The 23,662-nt window shown below is 47.7% G+C and overlaps 1 protein-coding gene across 1 annotated transcript in view; it reads right to left on the bottom strand.

Annotated features, from left to right (window-relative positions):
• Positions 1 to 23,662, bottom strand: part of LOC104275472 (calcium-dependent secretion activator 1-like) — a 49,912-nt gene that overhangs the window by 8,091 nt on the left and 18,159 nt on the right. The window contains exons 6-9 of the mRNA XM_009871437.1: positions 22,397 to 22,471; positions 21,239 to 21,322; positions 16,469 to 16,501; positions 13,271 to 13,378 (exon numbers count right to left, since the gene is read on the bottom strand). Of these exons, the coding sequence (XP_009869739.1) occupies positions 13,271 to 13,378; positions 16,469 to 16,501; positions 21,239 to 21,322; positions 22,397 to 22,471 (300 nt within the window). The remainder of the gene's footprint in view (positions 1 to 13,270; positions 13,379 to 16,468; positions 16,502 to 21,238; positions 21,323 to 22,396; positions 22,472 to 23,662) is intronic.

Genomic DNA, 23,662 nt, shown 5'->3' with positions numbered 1-23,662 from the left:
GGGGGGGATGGTTGGCGGGTGCCTCCCTCGGCAGCATCGCCGAGCCGGCTGAGGGGACCACAGGGGTGGGAAGGGAGAGATTATTTCCCAAAGGAAAACTGAACCTGCTCTCAGGCAACATCCCCCTCTCAAAGCCAGAGGGCTCAATCAGCCAGGAAAAAAAAAAAAAAAAAGAATTAAAAAATGACTGACTCTTTGTATCTGGTGTTTGCATCCTCGTCCAACAGGCCAGAAGCTCAGCTGGTGGAAAGCACAGCGGGGCTGTGCTGATTTACAACTGCTGACAGTACGTGACAGCCGACAGAGCCCCGTCCATCCCTGTCCTGGGCAGCTCCGAGATCAAATTCGGTATTCGGCGTTGTCACACGCGTTCACGGCAGGCCCCTCTGCAGGGAAGGTAGGGAGGGATGCAGCCACAGCAGCTCAGGACCCGCACACACACAGCTGCCAGCGACGCGCGGAGCCCTGCTCGGTGAAGGGGAGCAGGAGCTCTCCTGGCGAAGTCTGCCTGCCCAAGGGGCCGTGCTCCTGCGCTTGCTCACGGCGTGCCGGGCACACACGCACAGCTGGGTTGGAACAGGTGAGGCTGGCTGTAGGCCTGCAACCCAAAGCCCAGGCTGCTTGATGGCAGTCATGGAAGGGCCGTTCTTGTCCCTCCAAGCTTCTGTGGCCACCAAAGCGTTCCTCTCCACCTTCCCTCAATGTTCACTGTTGATCCCAGGCAGTTATTGCAATTACAAAAACTTGGTAAAGACAGTAAGCAAGAAGCATAGGGCCTCATGGCCAATGGATTTTCCTACTTCTTTCTTTCAAAAAAAAAAAAAAAAGAAAAAAGAAAGAAAAAGAGATGGTCCCATCTGAGTGTACATGGCAGCATACATGACCTCAGCTCAAGAGCCTGCTCTGATGGTCAGCTCAGCCGGGGTGCTGGATATGGGTGGGAGCAGTGGTGGGGTGAATCGTGCCTCTTGCCCTGCTCTCAGCCAGCGCTAGTGAGGTGGTGGCAGGGCTGCGAAGACGTGCCGCTCCCCAGGCTGACCCGGGAGAATCGTGGAAGAGCAGGGACAGGGCCTTGGTGATACAAGTATGTCTGAAACGCTTGACTTAGGCTACACGGCAGTGGACCCAAAGAAGGAGGTGGCCCAGACCAAGTGGGCGAAGAGCCACAGTCCCTCAAGTGCACACACAGCTCCAGCCCCCAGTGTCGATGAGGAGATGGGGATGAACCTTCTGCCACACAATGAAGGAAGAAGAGGCACATCTCTCCCTGCAAGCACATTTTCTGGATGGCAAGCAAACCTCATCCCACATGTTTGTCAACTTTTCTTCCTGCTACTCAACAAAACTCATCCTCTGTGCTGGTGCCCTGCTTACAGGCTCCCAATCCGCTTTCCCAGGGGACCAGAAGAGCCATCCAAAGGCAGATCAGCATTTTGAGCTACAAAACTTACTTATGATGCAAAGGGCCAAACCTGCATCAGAGTCAGGGGCTCAGCCCCACAGGCAAAGAGCATCTGGCTCAGTCATGTCCCAGCTGTGGCCACGGGTGGCATCAATAATAACCCCGTGACTCTCTCAATTTACACCTGCTGAGGATTTGGTCCGCTCCCCCAAGCCTGGCAGGGGCCAAGGCTCAGGGGACCCAGTACTGCGCCTGGAAGCGGATAAATTGGTGTGACATTGCCCACCTTATAGAAATGAAGTTTAGCGGCTGTAGATCTAAGAGCACACAGCTAACCAGAAAATAAGCAATGAGTTAATATCACAGGCATTGATCAGCTAGTCTTACAATTAATGCTTCCAATAAAAAAAAAAGCTACCCCCTTTTATTCAACAGAATAAGAAATTAAACACTTGTGGGCTCATTCTAAAGAATGAATGAAATTGAATAAGCTACCTAGCACTTGAGATTCCCAGCGAGTGCTTGAATAGAGCAAACCTCCTGAGTTGAATGGATTGCCTTTTGGGACCAATTTGTCTCTTTTCACTCTTTATTCCTCCTTTTTTGCTGACAGATGTACAAAGGCGGAACTGCGCTGTGCAGCTTAGCTACATGCACCCACAGCAGCTGTCACTTTTGTCGAGCAAGTTAATCAAGCAAATGCCACCATATCCCACTTTCTATAAGGAACAACATGTTATAGACAGTAGTCTTGGGAGACAGGGAGGGAGGGAGAGAGACTTTATTTTAACTTTGAGTAGCTGGTATTTTTTTTTCCCCTCTGTGTGTAAAAAAAAAAAAAGAAGGGAAAAAAAAAAAGCAGCCAAACTCAGTAGCACAAGCTGACACTTTTGTTTCCCCGTAGAACAAATATTTAATATGATTTTAACTCTAATTTGTACTAGAGGGAGAGCTGTCCATTTTTAATTAAATTTAAGGGACTTAAGGGAACACGGTTAAAAAAGAAATGGAAGCTTTTTGTTTGCATTAACGCTTGTTGATAATAATATATTGATTGTCAATTGCTAAGCCCAAAAGATTAGTGTAGTAAATACTATTATCTGAATGCCACAAGTGAAGTGCTAGCTTCCCGTCCCTGCTTTTCCCTTTGTGAGGCAGTTTGAATCACTGGTTGTTATTTATACATTTTCTTTGATAAAACCAACTTGTGTGGCTGATTTTTTTTAAACCCTGCCTCATTAAGTGCATAATAGCATTTACGTGTGGGGCTTTCTGCTTTTTAGCCTTTCAAGCTTAAGCTTATATTCCTCTCTCACAACCATGTTTCAAAACTTGGGATGTTCACAAACAATTGGATACACACCAATATTGTATATATCAGATGCTCTCTTCCTATTGCCAAAGACTGGAAAATAACAGAACATTATCCACAAAGAGTAAATAAATAGTTATCGTCCTGCTATGCTGCCGCATGCCAGATAATAACACTGTCTGATCATCAGGTAGCTTTTCTATGGCACATAATTCTTTAAGCGCATATATTCTCATTAGGTATGCAAAAGTCGACATCAAAAGTAGGTCTTTCGGTGGAGTTGCACAGAGCACACAAGAGTAAAGCACGGCGATGGCTACTGGCAGCCCTTGGTTTGCTCTTAGAAGGGTAATTCTGCCCCCCCAGACTCACACACTTTATCTTCTCTTTCAGAAAAATAAATCTAAGTTTTGGTAACAAACCGCATTGCGCTAATTTAACTTCTCCATGGGGTCTCGGTATGTTCAGAAGCAGAAGCACACAAACTGGAACTGTTTCGGATACGTGAACTCTTTGCCGGACTCTATGCTTGCACCTCGCCCGTATGAATAAATTCTCCACTGCCTTTGCCCGGGCAAGGAGCCCTCACTTTCTGAATTAAACCTCTCTGTTAAACTCCATGTGAAATTCTAGAGATCCAGTAAAGTGCTAACAATTTAATAAAACAACCCTGAAACCTCAGGGTCTTTTTTTGGTTGTTTTTAAATTCTATTACCTTGTTCTGCCAAAGACTCAGGAGTCTGTCTGGAGTCTCCCAGGTCACACTCACACTGGGCTATTACTGACATGAACGGCTGCACTGTTTTTTCCTGAGATTTTTTTCGTGTCACTATAATGCTATCCTTGCAAGTACATGCAGTGTACTCAACACCCAACCCAGTGTTGTGATTTCTGGATGCTTTTTACTCTATTTTATATTCCTTAACTATGAAATTTCATTCACATAGCTGTAAAAGGAAGTTACAAGGCTCGATATTAACATAATTTGTATTACTATTTAATAAAGTCATGGTCTCAGCATTGCATAATAGGGTTAAGCTGCTAGCCAGAGCGACTCATCATCTGTCTAGGATGCAAATGGCATCACCGAATTATATTATCTCCCCTCCCCTCCCCGCTCCTTTCTCTTCTCAAAAATAAACCACAAAAAAACTTTGAATCGCGTAAGAACTCTGCCTTCAAACAGGGAAGAGAATTCAGAATGAAAGCTGAAACGCAGACCCAGGCACGTTGAAGTGCTGCACGCTTTTTGCAGTACATATGGTACCTGAGATCACCCACTGTTTGGGGATCTCAGCAACAGGGTGCGCTCAGGCTGGCGCTTCACCCGTAATTGGCTTGACGTTGGACCTGATGGGGCTCGGCAGGTCGGTGCCGCGGGTGTTAATGGCAGGGAGGAGCAGGTCTGCTCGTGGGTACGTTTTCTGCCTGTGCTGGTGGGATCGTGCAAATTTCCCGCTCGCCAAAGGGCCACAACTCATCCTGCATGCTCCTCGCTGCAAATATCTCCCTGCTTGTAACCCGAAAGAATTTTATTCCTTTTCCGGGAGGAAAACGAGGGTCGACTTATTTTGTGTCAGCGGGGCCAAGGCTCCCACCAAATAAAACATGCCCAAGAAGACCACTTCTAACACTCCCTCCTCCTAGTGCTGCACAAAATCACGTAACACCTACACGTGCTTTCTGCAGCTGCAACTCCTCACGCCGCGGTGACTGTGGGTTTGTTTACGCCACTGTCAGAGGCTTTGCAAGGCAATCCGTGTGCTCGCCTCACACTAGCAAAGGCTTCCCATGGCAGGTACACAGTCACACAGAGTGAGACAGGGACCTGCAGATTGCTCTGCACCTTCACCAGAGGACCAACAACTCTGCTGCTGCGGATACAACGGCTTGTACTTACTCAAGCGTTCCCAAGCTGTCTCTCAGGGTAGTCTGCCCCGCTAGCCAGATGCCGAAATCTCTGCCTAGGCAAGAGCCACATACTCACATCCCTGGCAAAGCAGCCACAGGGCAGACATGCCAACATCTCACAGAATCTCAGAATCACAGTCTCCTGGTGCTTTCTCCCCTGGTTGGGGGGATCTCACGGAAAGAGCTACCACAACGTTAGCTCATCGGGCAGAGGCAGCGGCCAATGCTCACAGTGACCCAAGAAGGAAGGTCGCTCACACTGGTCCTGGCAGCATTTCCAACATCTCTCCTCCTTGCTATATGCTTAAACCAGGGACACTCCACGCCTAAGCGAAGGCAGGCACCTGCAGCTTTGCAGGCTCAGAGACTCCACAGCTGCCTCCTTTCCCTGCTGAGAGGACAGCCCCAATCCTTGGGCACCCCATTGTGTATCTGCAAAAAATGCTGTATTTTGAGTAATCTGTCCTGGCTACACGCATCCATGGGCTGCAAGACCCTGCCTTTGCAGAGCGTGTCAGTACAAGTACTTGCACAGAATCACAGAACGCAGAGGACTGAGTTCTTAGCGGGGCCCTGGGTACACCGTCGGGTTGGCTCTGGGTGCTGGGGCCTCTCTCCCTTCACACCAGCTAGAGCTCAGCAAAGTGCACAGCACTCGCTGGGAAATGCCAGATAAAACCCAAAAAACCTGCTGCTCTGCAGGATTTCACAGACCTCAGTTTTATAAAAAAATATAAAGGCGCATGCACACAGAATCACTTTTGTACGGATGCTAGTTCTCAAATACTTTTTTTAACCTATAAAATATTCTCTGCTTATTTCCATTTTTCAAAAAAGAAATGAAGTCGACATGTTAAAATCTGAGTTTCTATATAAAACAGCTTAGTAAAACACAATATCCACACAGCATGCTGCTTTCTTCTGTCCCAGTTCCAGTGCCCTGATAGTGCAAGGCGGTGACAGCATAACTGATGTAAAGTTGCTCAGTAAGATGCAGTACAGTAATGCACGCTACGGAACACATTAATTATACTCATTATTAGGACTGAAAGCTGTCATAAAGTGGGACTTGGTAGACTTTAGCTGGCTCTTTAACAGACTGCAAATTTAAAAAAAGAGGTAGCTAGAGGCTGCCTGGATATCTCGGTCCTGAGGGTTTTGTGAGAGTGGGAAGGGAGCAGCGTCCCTGGTATCATTCCTGGGGTTACACACCGGAGAAAACGCGCTCCCCGCCCGAGTCCTGCCAAGAATTTTTGAATGCTGATATCATACATCCAGGGCGAGGTTTAAAGGAGCACCGGGAAAGCAAGGAGCTGCAGATCAAGAGAAACGAAGTGACCTGGGACGGCTAATCTCGCACGCACCGCTGGCTGGCGCGGGCAATGGCACCGATTGTGTGGGGCTGGGCTGCAGCGGGGGGAAGGAAAAGAGGGATTGGAGGCGCTGCTGGAAATCGGACAAGTCTTCATTGTCCGTGCTGGGGCCGCTGGCTCACCCCTGCGCGCATCGTGAGTTTCTTTGGGCAAAAGCCCCTCTGCGCAGCCCCGAGGGAGGGAGCAAAGCTGCCGGCAGCGGCAGGGGCTCAGCCCCACACATCTGTGTGCACCAGGATGTCCCGGCCCTTCCCACGCTCCTCGCACCCCCCACGCTCAGCTGGCACCCGCGTGGGTTGGGGTTCACAGGGAACACTAGCAGCTCCAGACTCCCCTTTCTGACAGCCTACAAAATCAGAACTTCAATTAGCCAAGGTCTCCTAAACGAAGCTGGAAGGCAGCTTCAGCTCAGAGAGTGCTGTGCCACTCGTGTGCAGCTGTAAACGTGCACACAGAGCTCCCGGTCAGGGAGCAGAGGCTGCTCAGAAAAAGGCTCTCTCTGGATCGAGGATACCTTGCTGCCTGCAGCACAGCACGACGGCACCTCTTCCCCAAAATCTACCTTGGCTACTCATGTTCTATCGGGAAATAAATGATCTCTCACTCAGTGCCGGCCCTAAATCAAAAAATCTCTGACACTCAAAAGCCCTATGTGGATGATGTTAGCAAGCCTATGCTGACCTTAACGTAACGGAGCAATCAGTCTGCCTTCTTAGAATGATTAATGGAAAATCTCCTCTGGAAAAAAAATCAAATTAACTGTCTTCAACCAAATGTCTACTGGAACATGAAAAGCTGTTCTGATAAAGACATTTAGGAGGGAAAAAAAAAACCCTTACAAGCACGTAAAATCCAGTGACTGATCTAGGACTTACTTATTTTATTAAGACTCTCCTTAAAATAAATTAAATGGAGCCTACTTAAATGAGCACTTCAGCAGAGAAGCCTTGCTAAAGGGAATGCAGGAGAGGCGGGAGGCCACGCGCGAGTCCACGCTTGCTGCCGCGAGCAGTTCACGTACGGGCGTACAAAAGGAGGAGGGTGGGCTCTGAGCAGTGGTGTCCGTACTAAGCTCATTCCCTCTGAGAGGGCAGGTGGGAAGAAAAAGACACTGCAGAAAAACGGTGCATGCTGCGCCCCCTCAGCACAAAGAGAATCTGTCACTTCCTAGAAGATATACGGACAATTGCCATCACAATTTTATTTTATTTTTTTTTTCCAGCAAAGGTCCCTGCAGTGGGACTGACTCCAGGTCTGGGTCTGAGTCCTGTGGAGCCAGCCAAGGGCTGTGGCAGCCCCGGCAGTGAAAGCTGCGCTGCTCCGGCTCCTCCAGAGAGGCACGGGGAGGAAAAAAGCAAGCTGCGCTTCCTCGGGATCAGTCTGCCTGATTGTCTTCATTTCACAACTCGCTTGGGAAGGGGAGGAGAGGGGAAAGCAAAAAAAAAAAGGAAGCAAAAAACAACGCAGAAGAAATAGCTCAGTGGAGGCCATATCAGGATGGGAGTGGGAGAGAGTTAGTGCCCTAATGAGCAGTCTAGCTGCGTAGGAGGGAAACAGGTTGTTGTCTGTCTAAGAGAAAGCGGTGAGTGCGGCTGCAAGCAGATATTAGATGGGAGCCCGGCGTGCAGCCTGATAGCCATTCCTCCCCTGATCCTGCAACCCATCCTCCTGTGAGTAATTCTAACTCCCAGCGAGTAGCTCCACTGACTCACCACCAGGCTTTTGGGTACACGGAGGGGAAGGAGAAGGGAGGGTGATAAGGGCTCTCTTTTGGCATTTGATTGTGCCGTGCAAGGCTTACGCTCTAGCAAGAAATGCCATGATGCTGCAAGTATGCCTTGAAGAAGCTGCCAAAATTCAAGTGGGTAACCCTGCTGAAGGCAAAAGCTTTGATATTAAGAGCAAGCTGATGCCTAAGTGCCTGCAGAGGACTTGCTGAATTAACTGATTGAGCTGTCACTTCGCGTAATCTTTCCACATACTCAGGTGTGTTACCAGGCTCCAAACCAGTAGGTACCGAAACATATGCTGAGCTGTCTGTGGATCCTCCAGTAAACCTGCGAGAAGTGCTCAGTCAGGTTCCTGGAAATTTGTATAAAGCTTATGCTGAAGTCTGCGACTTGCACAGTGCCCTGGATCCTTATTACCCAACATCTCTGATATTCCCAAGTCAGTTCCCAGTGAGGGCAGTCACCCTGGGAAACATGAGGAGAATCTGAGCCGCATCCTCAGGCCCGGCACTCCTGCTGGGCTCCTGGCTCGGCCAAGGAAACGAAAATCCACCAGCTGCAACATAGGCCTTGGCGTATCGCTGGGGCTCGCTAAACACCCAACGGAGCTGAGCCTGAGGGATGGGACCTGGCACCGGAGCCCCAGCTGAAGGCTCGTGCCTCCTCCCCGAGGGCGGTGGGAAGGAGATGCTGGCTCCTCTCACGGCTGAGCCACAGCCCCTCCTTTGCTGCCAGGAGAGGACCTGGAGCGACTGTCCCTCTGCACCGCGGACAGCACAGGGCAGAGCAAACTCCCAGCGTTGCCCATCGCCCTCCCTGCTTGCCCGTCCAGACCCTGCCATCAAGACAAAAAAAAAAGAAAAAAGCCGCCTCCGTCTTGCAGAGACAAACGGGCTCGCTTTCTCATTTCAGGAGAAAATACTCCGTCTGGTATCCCGGCTGTGACACAGACCTTCGAGGAAGCCGAACATACACAGTGACAGTGAAGTGGTAAAACTGCCTTCTGCAAAAAGCACCGTGACTGCTGCCACCTCAGCGGGCTGTATCACTGCGTGATTAAGTTCTTACCAGACTTTTTGGTAAAGGCAACCTTCCTGATCTGATAACTGCCAAGGACAAGCCAAATACGCAGGGTCAATCTATGCACATTTAATCCCCAGAAGGCAGATTAAGTGTATAATTGACCCATATAATCCGTGTATCATCTCCAGTGGAATGTTTTCTATGTCCGGTTTAGGCAGACATGAGGCCCATAAGAAAGCGATCAGAGACACAGCATTACCACTGCAGTGGATTTCATCAAAGTCAGAGATGGCTTTTTAATCACTGATCTCAGAGACTGCTAGATTTAAGCAGATGAACTAGCACTAAGCACATCTGTTTTAATCCTTATCTTCTACTCAGGCTGGTGTCTTCAAGAAGTACAAGGAGGAAAAAAATAAATTAATTTTTTTTTTTAGGTCCTTGCAGTCTTAGGAGCTTCTCTTGGTGTTTTGATCTCTCATATCAAAAGCGTGTTTTTGTTTTTTCGGTAAGATATTGAATTAATCATCAGAGAGAAAAAAATGCCATCTGCGCTATTTAGGGACGGCATCAGGATGCTGGAATTCACAGGATCTCGGGGAGCTCACTCAATGTAGCCTTTTGTGTACATGCCTGTGGCTGGGGAGGAAATATTCTCTCTGTTTTACATTAGTGGTTACTAATTTATGAGGAAGAAAGGTTTGCATTCACACTATCTACTAGTCAATCACAGACTTTCTGGATCACATATGTTCTAACAGGTTGAAACCTATACTGTGAGTATCTAAGGGTGTGTGTAAAGATACACACGTGTACACACATGTATAAATAACATTCACCAAAGGGCACAACCCTTACAAGTAAAACTCCCACTGCTTTCAGACAAACTGCAGATGTATAAACCCTGATCCTATGACATTCTGTCCCAAGCCAAAGGTGACCTGAACTTTGCAGGATTGTTCTGAAGACTCGAGATCACTCTGAAGATACTTTCCCACGTTTAAGATACACCTGCCTGCCTCTGACTCATTGTTTCTACAAGCAGCCACACTCTGCATGTCATTTCTGCCCCCTTTCCAGGGAAAAAAAGTGATAAAATTTTACTTTCTATCATGCACTACACAGAGTTTGCAATCCTTCTGCGTTGCGTGCAAAGTATCACACACAGCGGTTTGAATCACAAAGCACCCAGCCACGCACAGGAACGCAGGCACGCTATTCGGAAATTATTCTGTTACCACCGCTCTCTACCAATCGGCCTTATCGCAGTGTTTTAGCTTTAAATGTTATCAAATTAGTAAGCCAGGCCAAGTAAATAAGTCGTGTTACTCTGCAGTAAACAGCACTGCCAAAAAGCTAGTTAGGTTTTGATTACCAGCAGAACTCCACGATCAATCTGTTCGTTCAATGATCCCAAGAATACAGATTTTTAAAATTAAGATGACTCTATTTCGGGGGAGGGGGGAACCCTGACTAATTTGCAGAATTAAGAGGATTAACACACAGACCACGCAGAAATATTACAATAATCTTCCATAAACACCAGTATCTCCCAAAGAGCGCAGCCCCGTTCTGCGGGAGCGAGCAGGGCACATGATGCAGGGGAAGAGAGATGGTTTCTGAGCTAAGAAATCAAGGGAAACGCCAAAAAAGATGCATTAACCCAGCTTCTGCTGGGAGATGGCCCAATGCATGCTGCAGCCTCTGCTCCTGGGACGAAATGAAAGGGAAGCGAATGAAAACACTGGGCAGGACTGTGGATTAGGGATGTGCTGGGAGCTGCAAAGCCCACCCTGCGCTGTGCACCTCTGCTCCAGCACCACTCGTGACAGCACAGAAAGGGGATGTCACCCTATATTGTGAGTGTCTCTAAGGAGATCCCGCTGAGAGCAGAGGAGCTGCCTGCAGGCAGACTGAAGCTCTTTACCTGCCGCTGCTGCACGTATTGTCATAAACCATCCTAAAACTGGACCAAGCTTTTGGCCGGGATAAACCAGCATCACTGCGCTAAAGCCAGTGGAGGAGCCAGCCTCGAAAGTGTTAATAATCTCATTGCCTGGAGAAACTGCACCTAAGAGGATTGATCTGCTGCTGCACTGGGGGAAGCGAGAACAAAATCAGGCCCAAGTCTAATTCGGCATCATAAATACCACTTCTGGCTATTCCTCTTCCTTATTAAACAGGTAGCTAGCACTTAAAATGTCCTCGGAAAATCTATCAGAGAACAGACCAAAGGAGCTTAAAGATCCCGTGGCCGCGCTGCTTCCCTGTGTTTTTGGTGAGGAGGACAAAGGGCTGCAGGGCTGGGGCTTCTGGGGCAACTGAGTTAAGCGTTCGCTCCCATCCCTACTGAAACGTCGGTGAACACAGCACTGACCTAACGAGGGTCTGTGCCCAGGCGGCCCCCACGTACTCACAAACCCTGCTGCTACTGACCCACCAGCAGCACCTCAGCCCGGCTGAGGGGTGACCGCGGGAGCAATCAGCTTCTTCAGCTGCAATCTGGCCAAGACGATACACAATTGCTCAAAACATTAATTCCAATTTCTCCGGGGTTAGGGCTCGGCGCATCCCCCTCCCTTCTTGCAAACCATGGGCCCTGCAGCTCGCCCCGCTCGTGGGCACACACTCACGTACGGGAGACACATGCCAAGAGGCCGGTGGCATCAGGTCCCAATGCTGCCCCGGGGTTTGGGAATGAGAATGGGAGCGGGGATGGGAACAGCTCCCACATGCTGCAGCCGGTGTGGGTCAAAACAGGTGAAGCAATGTAAAACCCCTACTCTTGATTATCTTATTCAGCATGCACCATGGAGACTTGAGGAGAGCAGGGAGGGAAAGAAAGGTTTTGCACTTTTTGCATTCCACCAAGGTAGCTTCTCTTTTTTTTTTTTCATGATGTCAATTGTTAATTTGTTTAAAATATGGCTTGGTAAAACTAAGTATGATCAGATCAAACTGAAATCAATATTTGGGCTAATTACAGCATTTTGAAAATTGGAAATAACGGCCCAAAGGGTACAAACACACCAACTGTGAATCATAGGGAAAGGATAAGGGAAAAGGCAGTGTGGGCATTGAAAAGAACAGTCCAGATGAGCTCTGGAAATTTAACTGCTCATGGAATAAATTTCAACACAAACGAGTAATGCACTCGCAGGCCGGCTGCAGATGGAAGTGACAGTCTTTTGTTTTATGTTTTGTTTTTTCTCCCCATGCCTGCTTGATGGGTGATTTGCGTCTGGTGCTCTGCGCTGCAAACTCTCCCCGGAGCGAGCTTGCGCGGCGCCCGGAGGAGGCACTGCTGTGCTCCGCGCATGAATGAGGCATTCTCAGTGGATATGGGTCATGCTAGTAGATGTACACAGTAAGATTATTTGACTCTAATTCATGCCACTTGATATAATGTGATAAAACATTTGACATGAGAGATAAGTTCCATTTTAATCTGGTAAGGTACAGGGGACAGAAAGAGTGGGAATTGCAAAGGAGGAAGAGGTTTCTAAGGGACAGGTGATGCGCAGAGAGAGAGGCATCGAGTGAAGGAGGGGATTGGCTGGGGAAAAAAGCAGTTTTCCTGCAAACGGAGGAAGCAAACGAGCAAGTAAAGGAAGCGAGGAAGGTTGTTGCAGTTCCAGAGCTGGGAGACTAAGAAATGGCACTGCTGAGAGATGAGAGGAAGGAAAGTAGGAACAGAAGCTGCTTCAAACAGAAACTGATATATAGACAAGTACGCTAAAGGAGACTGAAACACTAACGCTACAGGCTGGCCGCCAACAGAAAACCTGTGCTATAGAACAGCTACGAGGACAGAAAGGCTACAACGCAACAAGAGCAACAAAAACAGAGGTATCAGTTAACATGCATCCAAATCCAAACCAAACAGACATCACAGGTCACTGTTCTCTTACAGTCCAACAGATTTATCTCATGCAACAGAAAAATAGTTCTGAACAGCTGGGTCAGTAACTACAACGCTGTCTTCAACAAGGAGACCATGTCTCTACTTCACCTTTGGTGTCAGACACCACAAGACGGTTTTCCTGAAATATGAAAGCCCATTCACAATCAGCTCTGTTTTGGTTAGCTTTTGAAATTAAAATTTAGGAAGGTTGATTCTCTGTCAGTTTTGGAGTGCTTGTCAATGAAACACATTGCAAAATGGCTCCTAGCAAATGCATCTGCCAAACACCTGGTTCAAACAGTGAGAACAATGACCAAGATGTTCTGTTACAGAGAGGTTTTTCACAAGCTTAAACATAGTAAAGGGCTCTCTTAGAAGATGCTGTTCCCTTAAAATCCACGCACAGACAGACCAAGACATAGTAGACTAGAGTACAGATTTAAAGCAGGCAGAGAGCAGATACGAGCCTTAGTCAGAAAGAAAGGAAAGATTTCTTTATTTTGTAAAGCTCTAACCAATAAATTTGCTCAAAATGTGACTTATCCTCCTGTCTTATTTTGTCACATTTTGGGTCTCTCCTGCTTGGCATCCAAGGAGGAGAAGGCATTTACTTACATCAAATAACCTTTCTATATACATCTCCTCATTGACCTTATCACGCAGGACATCCTGAGAGTGGCGGACAAATGTCACATAGGCATCAGCAACATCCATCCCCGGCTTCTGCATGGGGGAGAGAAGAAGAGAGAGAGAGAGAGAGAAACATGAATAGCGGCGCAGGGGGCGGCTCCTCTGTGCAGCCTCATCGCTGCTTTTCCTTCTCCGCCATCTCCTGCAGTTTGCCCTTTCCTTACCTGATGGACACTGAGTCTTTGTGCCCTGTGCCCAACGAAATACTGTGTGCAGCACCAGACCATGCAAAGACGCCTGCTCTTTCTCTTCTTTTGCCTAGAGTGAAGCTGGTCGGAGGAATAAAGCTCCTCCTCGACAAACCAACGCTGGGATGTTGTCTTGCTCCCTTTGCTGATGTTGACCTAACGAGTGAACCAGCAAGCGGGGCTGCGGATTTGCTGTTTTCTTGCTTTCTTCTCTATGTAACAAGCCCTCTGGTTTCTGAAGGTAGAAAACTAACAGCCTGAGCTGGGCTCCTGGTTCTTCTTCTACAGCGTGAGGATGTGTGTAGTAAGCAGCTGGCATTGCAGGAGGCATCTCAAAATCACCTTTCTTTTTCTGTTTAGGCCCCTGGCTTTAGGTCACATTTACTGCTGCTCTTAAGAATAAATTGGGTAAACAGTAAGTCTGGGAATGTATGTCCACGTGAATGTTCAAGTCACTGCTACACTCTAGGAAGATTCCCTGTGCTGTCACATCTCTACAGCTCTCTGCAGAATTTAACTGATTTTAAACAGTAACATACAAGCATGCAAGAGTTTGAGGACAACAGCATTTCTTTAAAGAAAACGGGAACTGAAGCAGGTGGATGGGAAAAAACTTAAACAAAAAAAAATCCTGTTTGAGTTCACACTGCTTGATCTATTGGAATCAAACTTACCTCAAAGGAAACCCATTAAAATACTGTAACACGAGTCATTACAAGACCTGCCACAAAATCTTAAATTTCCATGGCACATTGTAAGTTTGTTAATAACTAGTGTCATTAGTTTCCATTACTGTGATTTACCTCAGATCACAGAGTATCATTTCTCTGCAAGATACGATTGTCAGCCACTGTAAATTGAAGTTAGTTAACACATCTGTGTAATTTCCAGGGTGAAAATGAGGACAGTTTGGAAAGCAGTGGGAAGGGAGTTTTTGTAATACAAAGCAAACAATTATCAAGCAAAGGGCCAGTGCTTGGCCCTTGGGAAGCCAGTAACATTTCTTAACACCTACTGCAACAATGACAAGGTATTAATTTGAAAAACAATGAGGACAACACAAATGTGGCAGTAGTCAAGTGTTACACTTTCAAGCAATTTTCAGCACGCCCATTTCATTTTCATCGTGCCCATTTCAAGGTGGCATTAAATGGATTGGATTGGTTTGTACCCAGACAACTGCAATGGCTTTTGTGGAATTAGATTTAACTGATGGTTTTCTGGTCAACACCAGGATTTCCCCCCTGTCCTCTAGTCAAACAGATTTTTCCTTCTCCTTGCCCTGAAAGGGCAGGGGCTCACGGGCCATGGGGCATCCTTCCCCAAAGGCCTGGGGCTGGTGCTTGATTTCATTGAACGTCTTTGGGCTGAAGGAAGGAAGCCGTTGTAATGTGGCTTTGTTTCCAGGGGAAGGCTGGGAAACAACCAAAAAGTAACCCAGATGAATGATTTGTGATTTATGTTACACAAAGAAATGGAGCATCCGACTGGCTCCAAGGACGGGGGCAGAGCCTCGCGCAACGCCGTGGACCTCCCAGGGGTGCTGCTGGGTACAATGATTTTGGAATAGCTTGAAAGGGTTATATAGCGTTTTACTGAGAGCTCTTCCCTGGAGATGCTTTACTTTCCAGGAACACGGAAGCTTCAGAGAAGGCCACACTTTGCCCTGAAAGTTACTTAAAATAACTCTTCTGTGCTCAAAGTCCTGATGACTAAATATTTAAGATGCACTCAAACAACTATAAATTTCAACTAGAGGATTTCCAGATTTTCTAAGGCTAGAAATGGATTTCGAGTCCCTCTTTCTAAGAGTCTCAGTATCTTGTTTCTGTTTCTCCAAGACAGCAGGATGCCAGTCGCTGCACTGGGACACTCTAAACCAAGCAAGACCTGTTCCTGTTCAAGAGTTTGTCTCCCCCATGCTGGGCTAAAGATACGACAATTTGATATGAAAGGTTTCTTTTGGGCTGAAGGGATAGGAACACCAAATGCAGATGATGTGGCCCAAGGCATCTGATGTATTTACCATGCTGTCATGTGAGAGCATGCAGAGCAACCGCATTCACATTAAATGTACATATATGCATTGTACATATAGGCCACTGACTTCAACCGAGTTACTCTTGACTTACACTGCCCAGTCTATACGGAGGATTTGGTGTGGTACATTAAGATCTACTCTTTTTTCACTTGTAATTGCTCAGGATCTCTCTGCCTGTAAATGTTACAGTAACCCCTTATTTCAGCCAACATTCATATATTACACTTCAACTCAATTTAAATGTAAATTTCTGGCAAGTTAAGAGCTCTGTCTAAGAGTGTTAAGGGCTCTTTTCCTTATGAATCAAGGTCTAATTAGAGGAGACGATGTACAGTTTTTCTATACCAATTACAGAAAAATGGAAAAAATTATTTTCATTAACAATTTCCCAAACACATGTTGCTAGCTCATCACCATTTCGCCAAAGTAATAAAAAAGTCATTTGCCGAAAGAGTAAAATAAACCAACAATTAGAAGAATAAAAATAAAATAGATTAGCTAATGTGTTAGATGTGTGTTGGCTCAGTTCTAACATGTCTGGACCTTTTTGTTTGGAAATTATACTGTATTTGTACAAGTCCAAATGAAGAATTAACAGAATGCACTGCTCCTATTTTTTTTTTTTTTAAAAATGTGATTCAAGCCAATTGCATAAATATGGTACCTTTTTGACACCATCTGCAAATTATTGCCTAAACAGCCTCGTAGGTCTCCATAAAAGGGTAACTGCTCATTATTAACTTCACAAAGATATTCTTTCCAGTTCAAATGTTAGAAGTGTGAAGGCCCATGGCTCAATCTTCGCTGTTCATGGATAATGTGGGTTGCTACACATGCCATAAACCAAAGCACTATGCAAATTACTATGACAGAAGTTGTTTAAATTGTGCTTACGGGTACATCCACGTATTTGGAAGCAGCCTTCACCTGTAAAAGGAACAAGAAGAGAGTTTACACCATCAGTACATTTCCAGGTCTTTGATTTTTCCTTAAACACCTGTAAGAGCTTCTCCAGCCAAGGCCTGCTGCGAGAATGCTGAGTAGGGGAAAAAGTGTAATAAAAAAACTACATTTCCTGTCTAAAAGAATAGGCAAGGGTGGTATCTTTGTTGTTGTTTTTTTTTTTGGAGAGGTAACTTTGCTGCTGCGAAAGCTCTAATAGCAACAGATGACAGTGTGGGAGTTGTGCTTCTCCCTCTTCTACTTCAGCAAGTGGAGGAAGATGGGGTTTGTAAGTAGACATTGTTATTTTCTTCGGAGGCCTCATTCCCCTGCCGATGCCAGGTGTCCCTTCCGCTGGGACCCGCATCCCAGGGACCACGGGAGCCCCCTGGCAGAGTGGCCACCACGGCATGGCGGGGCTGGCAGGCACTTGCACTGGGGCGATCACAGGAAAGTGCCCCAAAGCACCTTAATTCTGCCTCCTGGCCACAGCTCCGCATGCAGTGTGCTTCCCCCGGGACGTTATTTTCGCCCTTTTTTGCTGTCCCTGCTGCTGGCAGAGCTTGCAGACATGCCGGGGCAGTGCGCTCATGTTGTGAAACGGAGAACTGCCCCAGAGCGTTTCTGCTTCCCGGCCTCCCAACAGCTGCGTTAGGCTCCTACGATTTCCTCCCCCACCTTCTAAAAGATGCTGTTTGCGGGAAGGTATCAGAGGGGACACGCTGCACTCCGCAGCATCCTCACAAGCTGGCACAAGATCCCAAATTTGCTCTGCCTCCAGTTTGCCACGCAGCACCGTCGCCTGGCACGGGAGCCGGGGTGGCCCCCAACGTCAGGGCCAGCTCTTCCAACTGAGCAGTGCCCAGCTGGCCAGAGAGACCTTTTTCCCACTGTAGCATAAGGCACCATGTCTAGAAAGAGTACGGCTGGGATTTTCCACCACGCTTCTGCTTTTAATTAGGGTAAGCGTTGCCGGCCATCTTTGTTTGGGTGTAAAAGCTCACCTGCTTTTAAATATTTCTAAAGCTACCATTAAAACAGCCTAAATATAACACGCACACAGTTGCATCTTGGGATGAATAAATTATGTGTCCCGAATGAGAGAATGAATGTATGTGTGAGACAGAATGTGAGAGTGGGTGGAAGCACTCATATGGTGTGTGTGGGGGGTGCATAATTAAGCACAATGAGGCGATACAAAAGACCAGACTGGTGGTAATTGCCGAGGTGAACGCTGCAAGTATTGGCAGCGCCCGGGCTGCCGAGCCGGAGGGCAAGAACAGAGGGAAGGGCAGGAGGAGGGTGCTGAGCGCCTGCCGCCGCGATGAGACTCAGGTTTGGGCTGTTGGAGGGGACGAAGGGGGACGGGGTACGTCCCGGCACATGAGTTTATGAAGGAGGCAGCAAAACCAGCACCCAGCCCTCGCTCCCAGCGAAAAGCCAACGCTCGTCTCTCCTCCAGGTACCCCTGTTTGCAACCAGCCGGTTGGACACCTCGCCCTTGCACCGCGTTTATCCGCATAACTTTCTTGGGAGGCAGTGGAGCGCTATTCCTCGCTCAAGCCGAATGGGAGCGGAGGAGAAGGCAGCTGGAGCCTGCCCAAGGGCTGCAGCTCTAGAGGAGCAGGCAGGCACGGCACACCCACGCTGGCCTGGAGCAGGGCTGCCCAAGCTCCCTCCCAAAAGAGCTCTTTTTAAATTTTTTCTAAGCGGCAAAGCTAAAACGATCAGGAGGAAAGCTTGGAAAAATGATGCGGCTCGACAGCCCGCAGAATTCAAGCCGGGGTCAGCGCTCAGGGCTGCACCTGTATCTTCAAATGTCACTCAGGGCGTGAAGCAATGCAGCGGCGCCCCAGGGGACCTGAGATCTGGGCACAGATTTGCCACTCTTGGGTCCATCTTAGCGCCACCAAATCAAAGGACTTTCTTCTCCAAAGCCAAGAGGCGACAAGAATAACTCAGCCGGCTTCCTGCGATCTCCCCTCTCCACCCACAAACAAAAAAAAGAGCTTCTTCTCCTGCCCACTCCCCTTTAATCAGAATAATTACTTGTTTTTCTTTGAACTCAAATTTGGCTACATTTAGTGAAATTTCCAAACTGCCGGATGTTGTGTGATTTTTGCTAGGCTGCCGTTTTTCACAAAGTATGTGACTTTGCCATGAAACGTCTCAGTTTACCATACAAATTTTGCACAGAACAAAAATAAGATCTTTTTACTTCTGTCTCCCTCGGGTAATACATAGTCTTTAGTTTTAATCACCATAGGTGTCATTCTCCACCTACAGAGGCCATCCAGATTAAAGAGAATTTTAGCAGCTGTCATTCCTGTGACTCTGTGGGTATGCTCATGCAGATGCCCAGCCAGGGCCTGAGCTGCTGCTGCCAAGATGCACTTAAATGTAGCAACAAACAGGAAAAAAAAAAAAGTCTGGCCAAATTTAGAAGGGTGTTTTCCTCTCAAAGTGCTCTGCAAGGAGAAGTGGCTAGTGAGAATTTATTAGGACAACAGATGCATTAATTTTATCTTGAATTTCGAGGCAAGAATTGGAAATGAGGATACCCCACTAGGTGATAAAACTGTCTGTCACAAGACCCCTGATTACATGTCTCTTGCAGAGCGCCGGGAAAACATACGATGAAAGAAGTTGGTGGAAGGGGGTGGGAGACTAATGCTTTCCAGAGCTCAGCGCCTTGGACCATTACACTTTGTTGTATTTGTTCAGACAGGGAAAACGTGGGAGGTGGTGCAAGCATGCTGTAACAAGAGAGAGTTTCTCTATTTATCATTGCAAAGACTAAACACAGCAAATCACATTACTACTGCAGGGAAGGGCGACTTTCTAAGCGCAGTGCCAAAGGGGTCAGGGCTGTTCGTCAGCCTCCTCCTGCACCTCGTGCTGCCCAGTGGCTCCCAGCAAACAAGTGGGCCAAAGTGAGAGATGTCCCTTGCCTGGAAAGGAGCAATCCTGCTCCTCTGCAAGCTCCTTGCTGGAGACGAGGGCTCAGCACCTTCCCATAGACATGCACACACCATGCACGGAAACTTTTTGGATGCGCGTGTGTTCGCATCTGGAAACTCAGGGAACTGAAGCTATGGGGCCAGGTTCAAAGCTTGTGAGGCTGTCAGAATGGGACAGACCATTTTGCTGCTGCTGGAGCAGTTAATTGTCAGTAAGGGCCCGAGGAGCAGTAGAGTGAAGGTGCTTGAACCTCGTGCACCTATGTGCTGCTCCTCATGGGCACCCAGGGGTAGCCAGGGGGTTCGCTCAGCAATCGAAGGGAGCAGCGCTCGCCAGCGAAAACAGTGGGATGTGGTGGGAGCAGCGCAGCATCAACCGAGGAACAGCTTGGATTCGGGGAGAAGGAAGGGCTGCACATTACGCTGTCTGCCCGGGCTGATGCCGGTACTTCCGACGTCTGGAAAGCTGCCGCCTCCACATCCTCTGCTGCTGGCACGCGAGCATCTCCTAACCCTCCACAGCACCGGCAGGAGGGAAGGTACCCAGCCCCGGCCAGTCCCTGCATCCCCCGGAGCAGGGACAGGCACAGCCCTGGTGGAGTAACCACGCAGGGGTTATCCTGGAGGAAGAGCCGCACTGCAGGGCTGGGGTGGGACACCCTCCCTCCCCCTCCTCTAAAGAACAGACTGCCTCCAGCACACCTGAAAAGTCAGGATGCTTAGTCTGAGCCCCGTGCTGGTTCCGATAAGCTGCCAGACTGTGTGTGCACACAGCTGCCATGAGCAGTTTCTTGCCTTCCTACGTCCATCTCCGTTTCCAAACAGATCCTACAAAATTGCCTCAAACTCAGCAAAAAGGGCCCAAGAGTAGCAAACAACAGACAATTTGCAAGTAGCTAAGACAACTCCTGAATGAGATTTTGGAAAACTTTCCCAGTTTGCAGAGCAATGCCTTCTGCCTCCTGCCCAGTCTGTGAACAAGGGAGCGCAGGGCAGGCTGCACACGCAGGCGCTGAGGGCGGTGGGTGAAAATGGGAATGCGACTTTCCACGTAACCCCAGAGACACGCATCTGGGTGCACACCTGTCTGTGAGCCGAGATAAGAAAAGCCACGCTTGCAATGAGACATTCCCATCAACTTCCCGGCAGGCATTTTCAGAAGACCTTTGGAAACCAAGCTGTTACGTGTTTGTCCTAAGAAGCTGTCACAACGGCTTTCTGCAATACAGCTTGGATTGCTAAACCCTTGCTGGATACCGAGGTCAGTTTTGCACGGATATTGTTCTTGTCCTGTACCTTTCTGGGAAATAAGTGATGAGCTGTGGATTGGTTCTGCAAGGTTAGGGAGAAATGTGGCATCAGAGGCACCTTGGGCTGTGTAACCTCACGGCATTTCTCCTACCTTGTCCTCTTTTAGAGACAAAAAAGTACTCCCTAGATGTCCCTTATTTTGTTTTTTACTACTTAAGATCACCACTGTTACGGCCAGAAGACTGAGAGGAACACACCTGTCACGTAAGATGGCAACAAATTCTTTAGGGAAATTACATAGACATAGTGTAATGATTTTTTTCCATCTTTATATGCATCCTCAACATAATAAACTCCAACCTTACAGGTTGTTAGTCTGTTCATGTGGGGTTACAGTGTTCAGGCACCACAGTATGGCAGAATTATTATGTAGCTGACCTAGTCTTGGGGAGCAGGAGATTACTACTCAGGTTAAATAAAAAAAAAAAAGGAAAATACTGTCTGTACTTACAGTAAATGACAGGAAAGAAGAAAACAGAGTTCCTTCATCGTATCTGGACAGTTTGGCCAAGACTCCTTCCAAAATGGTGACAAACTACGAAGACAAAAAAATACTGCAATTATTTTTAATGATTGAACAAGGGTGTAAAAACCAGCATTGGCTTCAAAGAAGCTGGTGGAGCTCTCAGCATTCCCAGAGGAATGGACAACCTGTCCCCAAGCACAGCGAGCTGAGACGGGGAGAAGGGAGCACTGCCTTTAGGGTGCTATGTGGTCCACCTCTCGCTGGGTGGGAATCACCCCTCGGTGCCACGGGTGACGTTGGGGACGGTAGGTGGGTGCAGGGCACGGGGACGCCAGCACAGCCTCTGCGGATGGGGAAGCTGGTGGTTCTTGCTCCAGAACGCAGTGTCAGGCACGCAGCTAGCTGGGTATTCTTGCGGAAGAATCGAACCGGCATATGTTGGCGGATTATGTTTAAAGGTCTCCACTGCATAATAGGGATGACTTGTTCTCAGAAAGTTTGAAACTAAAGGAAAACACACCCCACCATCTTTCTCCCTACGTACCAGTTCCCCTCTGTGTTAGCGCAGCACACCAGACCTACACAACAACCCAAGGGAAATGCTGGCAGCTGAGCTAGAGGAGCTGACTCTGAAGAAAAACAATTTTCAAACAATTAAAGTTGACATTTTGGAATGTATTTCCTACTACTGTCACCTCTAAATTAATTTCCTAGAAGAGCATATGGCGATCTTGCACAAGACGAGTTATTTTGTCCGTGCAACCTCGCGCGTAGGAGCGGCGACCACCTCTGTGTGCCACTCCGATGTCTGCACAGCAGCACTTAGCAGTGCCCCCCGCCCCGACTGCAGCCACCCTGGGTGCCGCGGGGTGATGCTGACCACAAGGTGCTACCTCATTAACATAACACCCATTCCTCAGAACCCCTTTTGGCCCAGTACGGCAGTCCTGCTAGCAGCGTGTAACATCTCACGCAGTTCCTAATCATCAAAGAGTCACCATGAAAGGACTGGGAGATGTATGATCTTGCCTGCGAGAAACAAGAAGCCAATTCAACATCTTAATGTGTCACATTTTAATGGAAACGCACGTATTAAAAATGCAATGTTAACAGTGAATCACTTCACCTGAAGCTGAAGGTTACCTTTGCCACTAGGAGCGTTATCATTTCTTTGACGGTTTCCTCAATTAGTTCATCTATTTTTGAATGGTATTGGTGCTAAAGAAAAACAAAAGGAGAGGGGGAGGAAGAGATTAGCATTGATCACAGGAAAGAGCTCTATGGTTGTCAGCCTCCCTTGGTAAACCACAACATACAGTATTAAAACGAAGAACCACGCAGCTTATTACCCCGTGCTCTGCTATACCAGCCAGTGACTACGTACACTTGTAGGAGAGACCTTGAATTCAGGAGAATCTTGAATCAGTTTGTGAAGCATGGGTGAACCCTGCTCTCCTCTGTGTACCTCCCCCCCCCCTGCCAGCACCAACACCCATGCTTCCAGAGACCCTAAAATCCTTTTGCTTCCATTCTGTGGGCGTCACCCAGTTCACTTCACCCATGGATTGCACCTGACGATGGGATAACGCCTGCAGCCCTTGCCTGGGGCACCCCAAACCACAGAGCCCTCAGAAGGGGAGCGGGGAGGATTTGCTGCTCCAGGGCGGCTTGCAGCAGCCCAGCACCCCAACGGGTGTTACACACCGTGTTGAGCAGGCACAGGGCTCAGAAACACTCATTTAAACTCTTCACTCATTGACTGTAAGACAAATTTAAAAGCCACCCAACAAATCAACAAGGGGCTTTTTGTCCCATGCAGAAGCCAGCAGGCAGGGCAGCCCCGAGCCCTGAGTGCTGGCAGATCCTGGAGCACGAGCTCAGAAAAAGCTGACCAGCACCAGTGCCTGCAGCATCAGCGCTTCTGAATCTTCAACCCAATTTCTGCACATGCCAAACCTTGCTTAGCTTGGGAGCTCTGATGCAATCAGCTGCAATATGGCTAGAATAGGTACTAAGATACAGTCTTCTACTAATTTAGAAAAGACCTGTTTCCAATACAAGATTTAATTAGTGAAAACATACAGTATATTCTTATTTTCAATGGACTGAGAAAATACTGATTATGACTGCTTTCCAACACAAAACATGTGATTTTTCAGTCAAACATTTCAAGCACTGGTGCTAGTCACTATATTCATTACCACTTGGCATTAATATTGTTTTAAAATGTTAACATCAAATCACATTGAAAGAGACAAATCTGCTTTAAATACTAATCAGACTTTGGGAAGGAAGACTGCAAGGGCTTTACAAATGCTAGATGTTGGTCTCAGTGTCTGATCAGTAGTTTCTGAACTGCTCTACAGGTCGGGGCTTTTTTTCTATGACAGTAACATATTAATACAAGAA

Source organism: Apaloderma vittatum, unplaced genomic scaffold (assembly GCF_000703405.1).
Source record: "Apaloderma vittatum isolate BGI_N311 unplaced genomic scaffold, ASM70340v1 scaffold22196, whole genome shotgun sequence".
Lineage (NCBI taxonomy): Eukaryota > Metazoa > Chordata > Aves > Trogoniformes > Trogonidae > Apaloderma > Apaloderma vittatum.
Note: the sequence above shows the minus strand (reverse complement) of the source record. Positions and strands in the feature narration are given on the sequence as shown.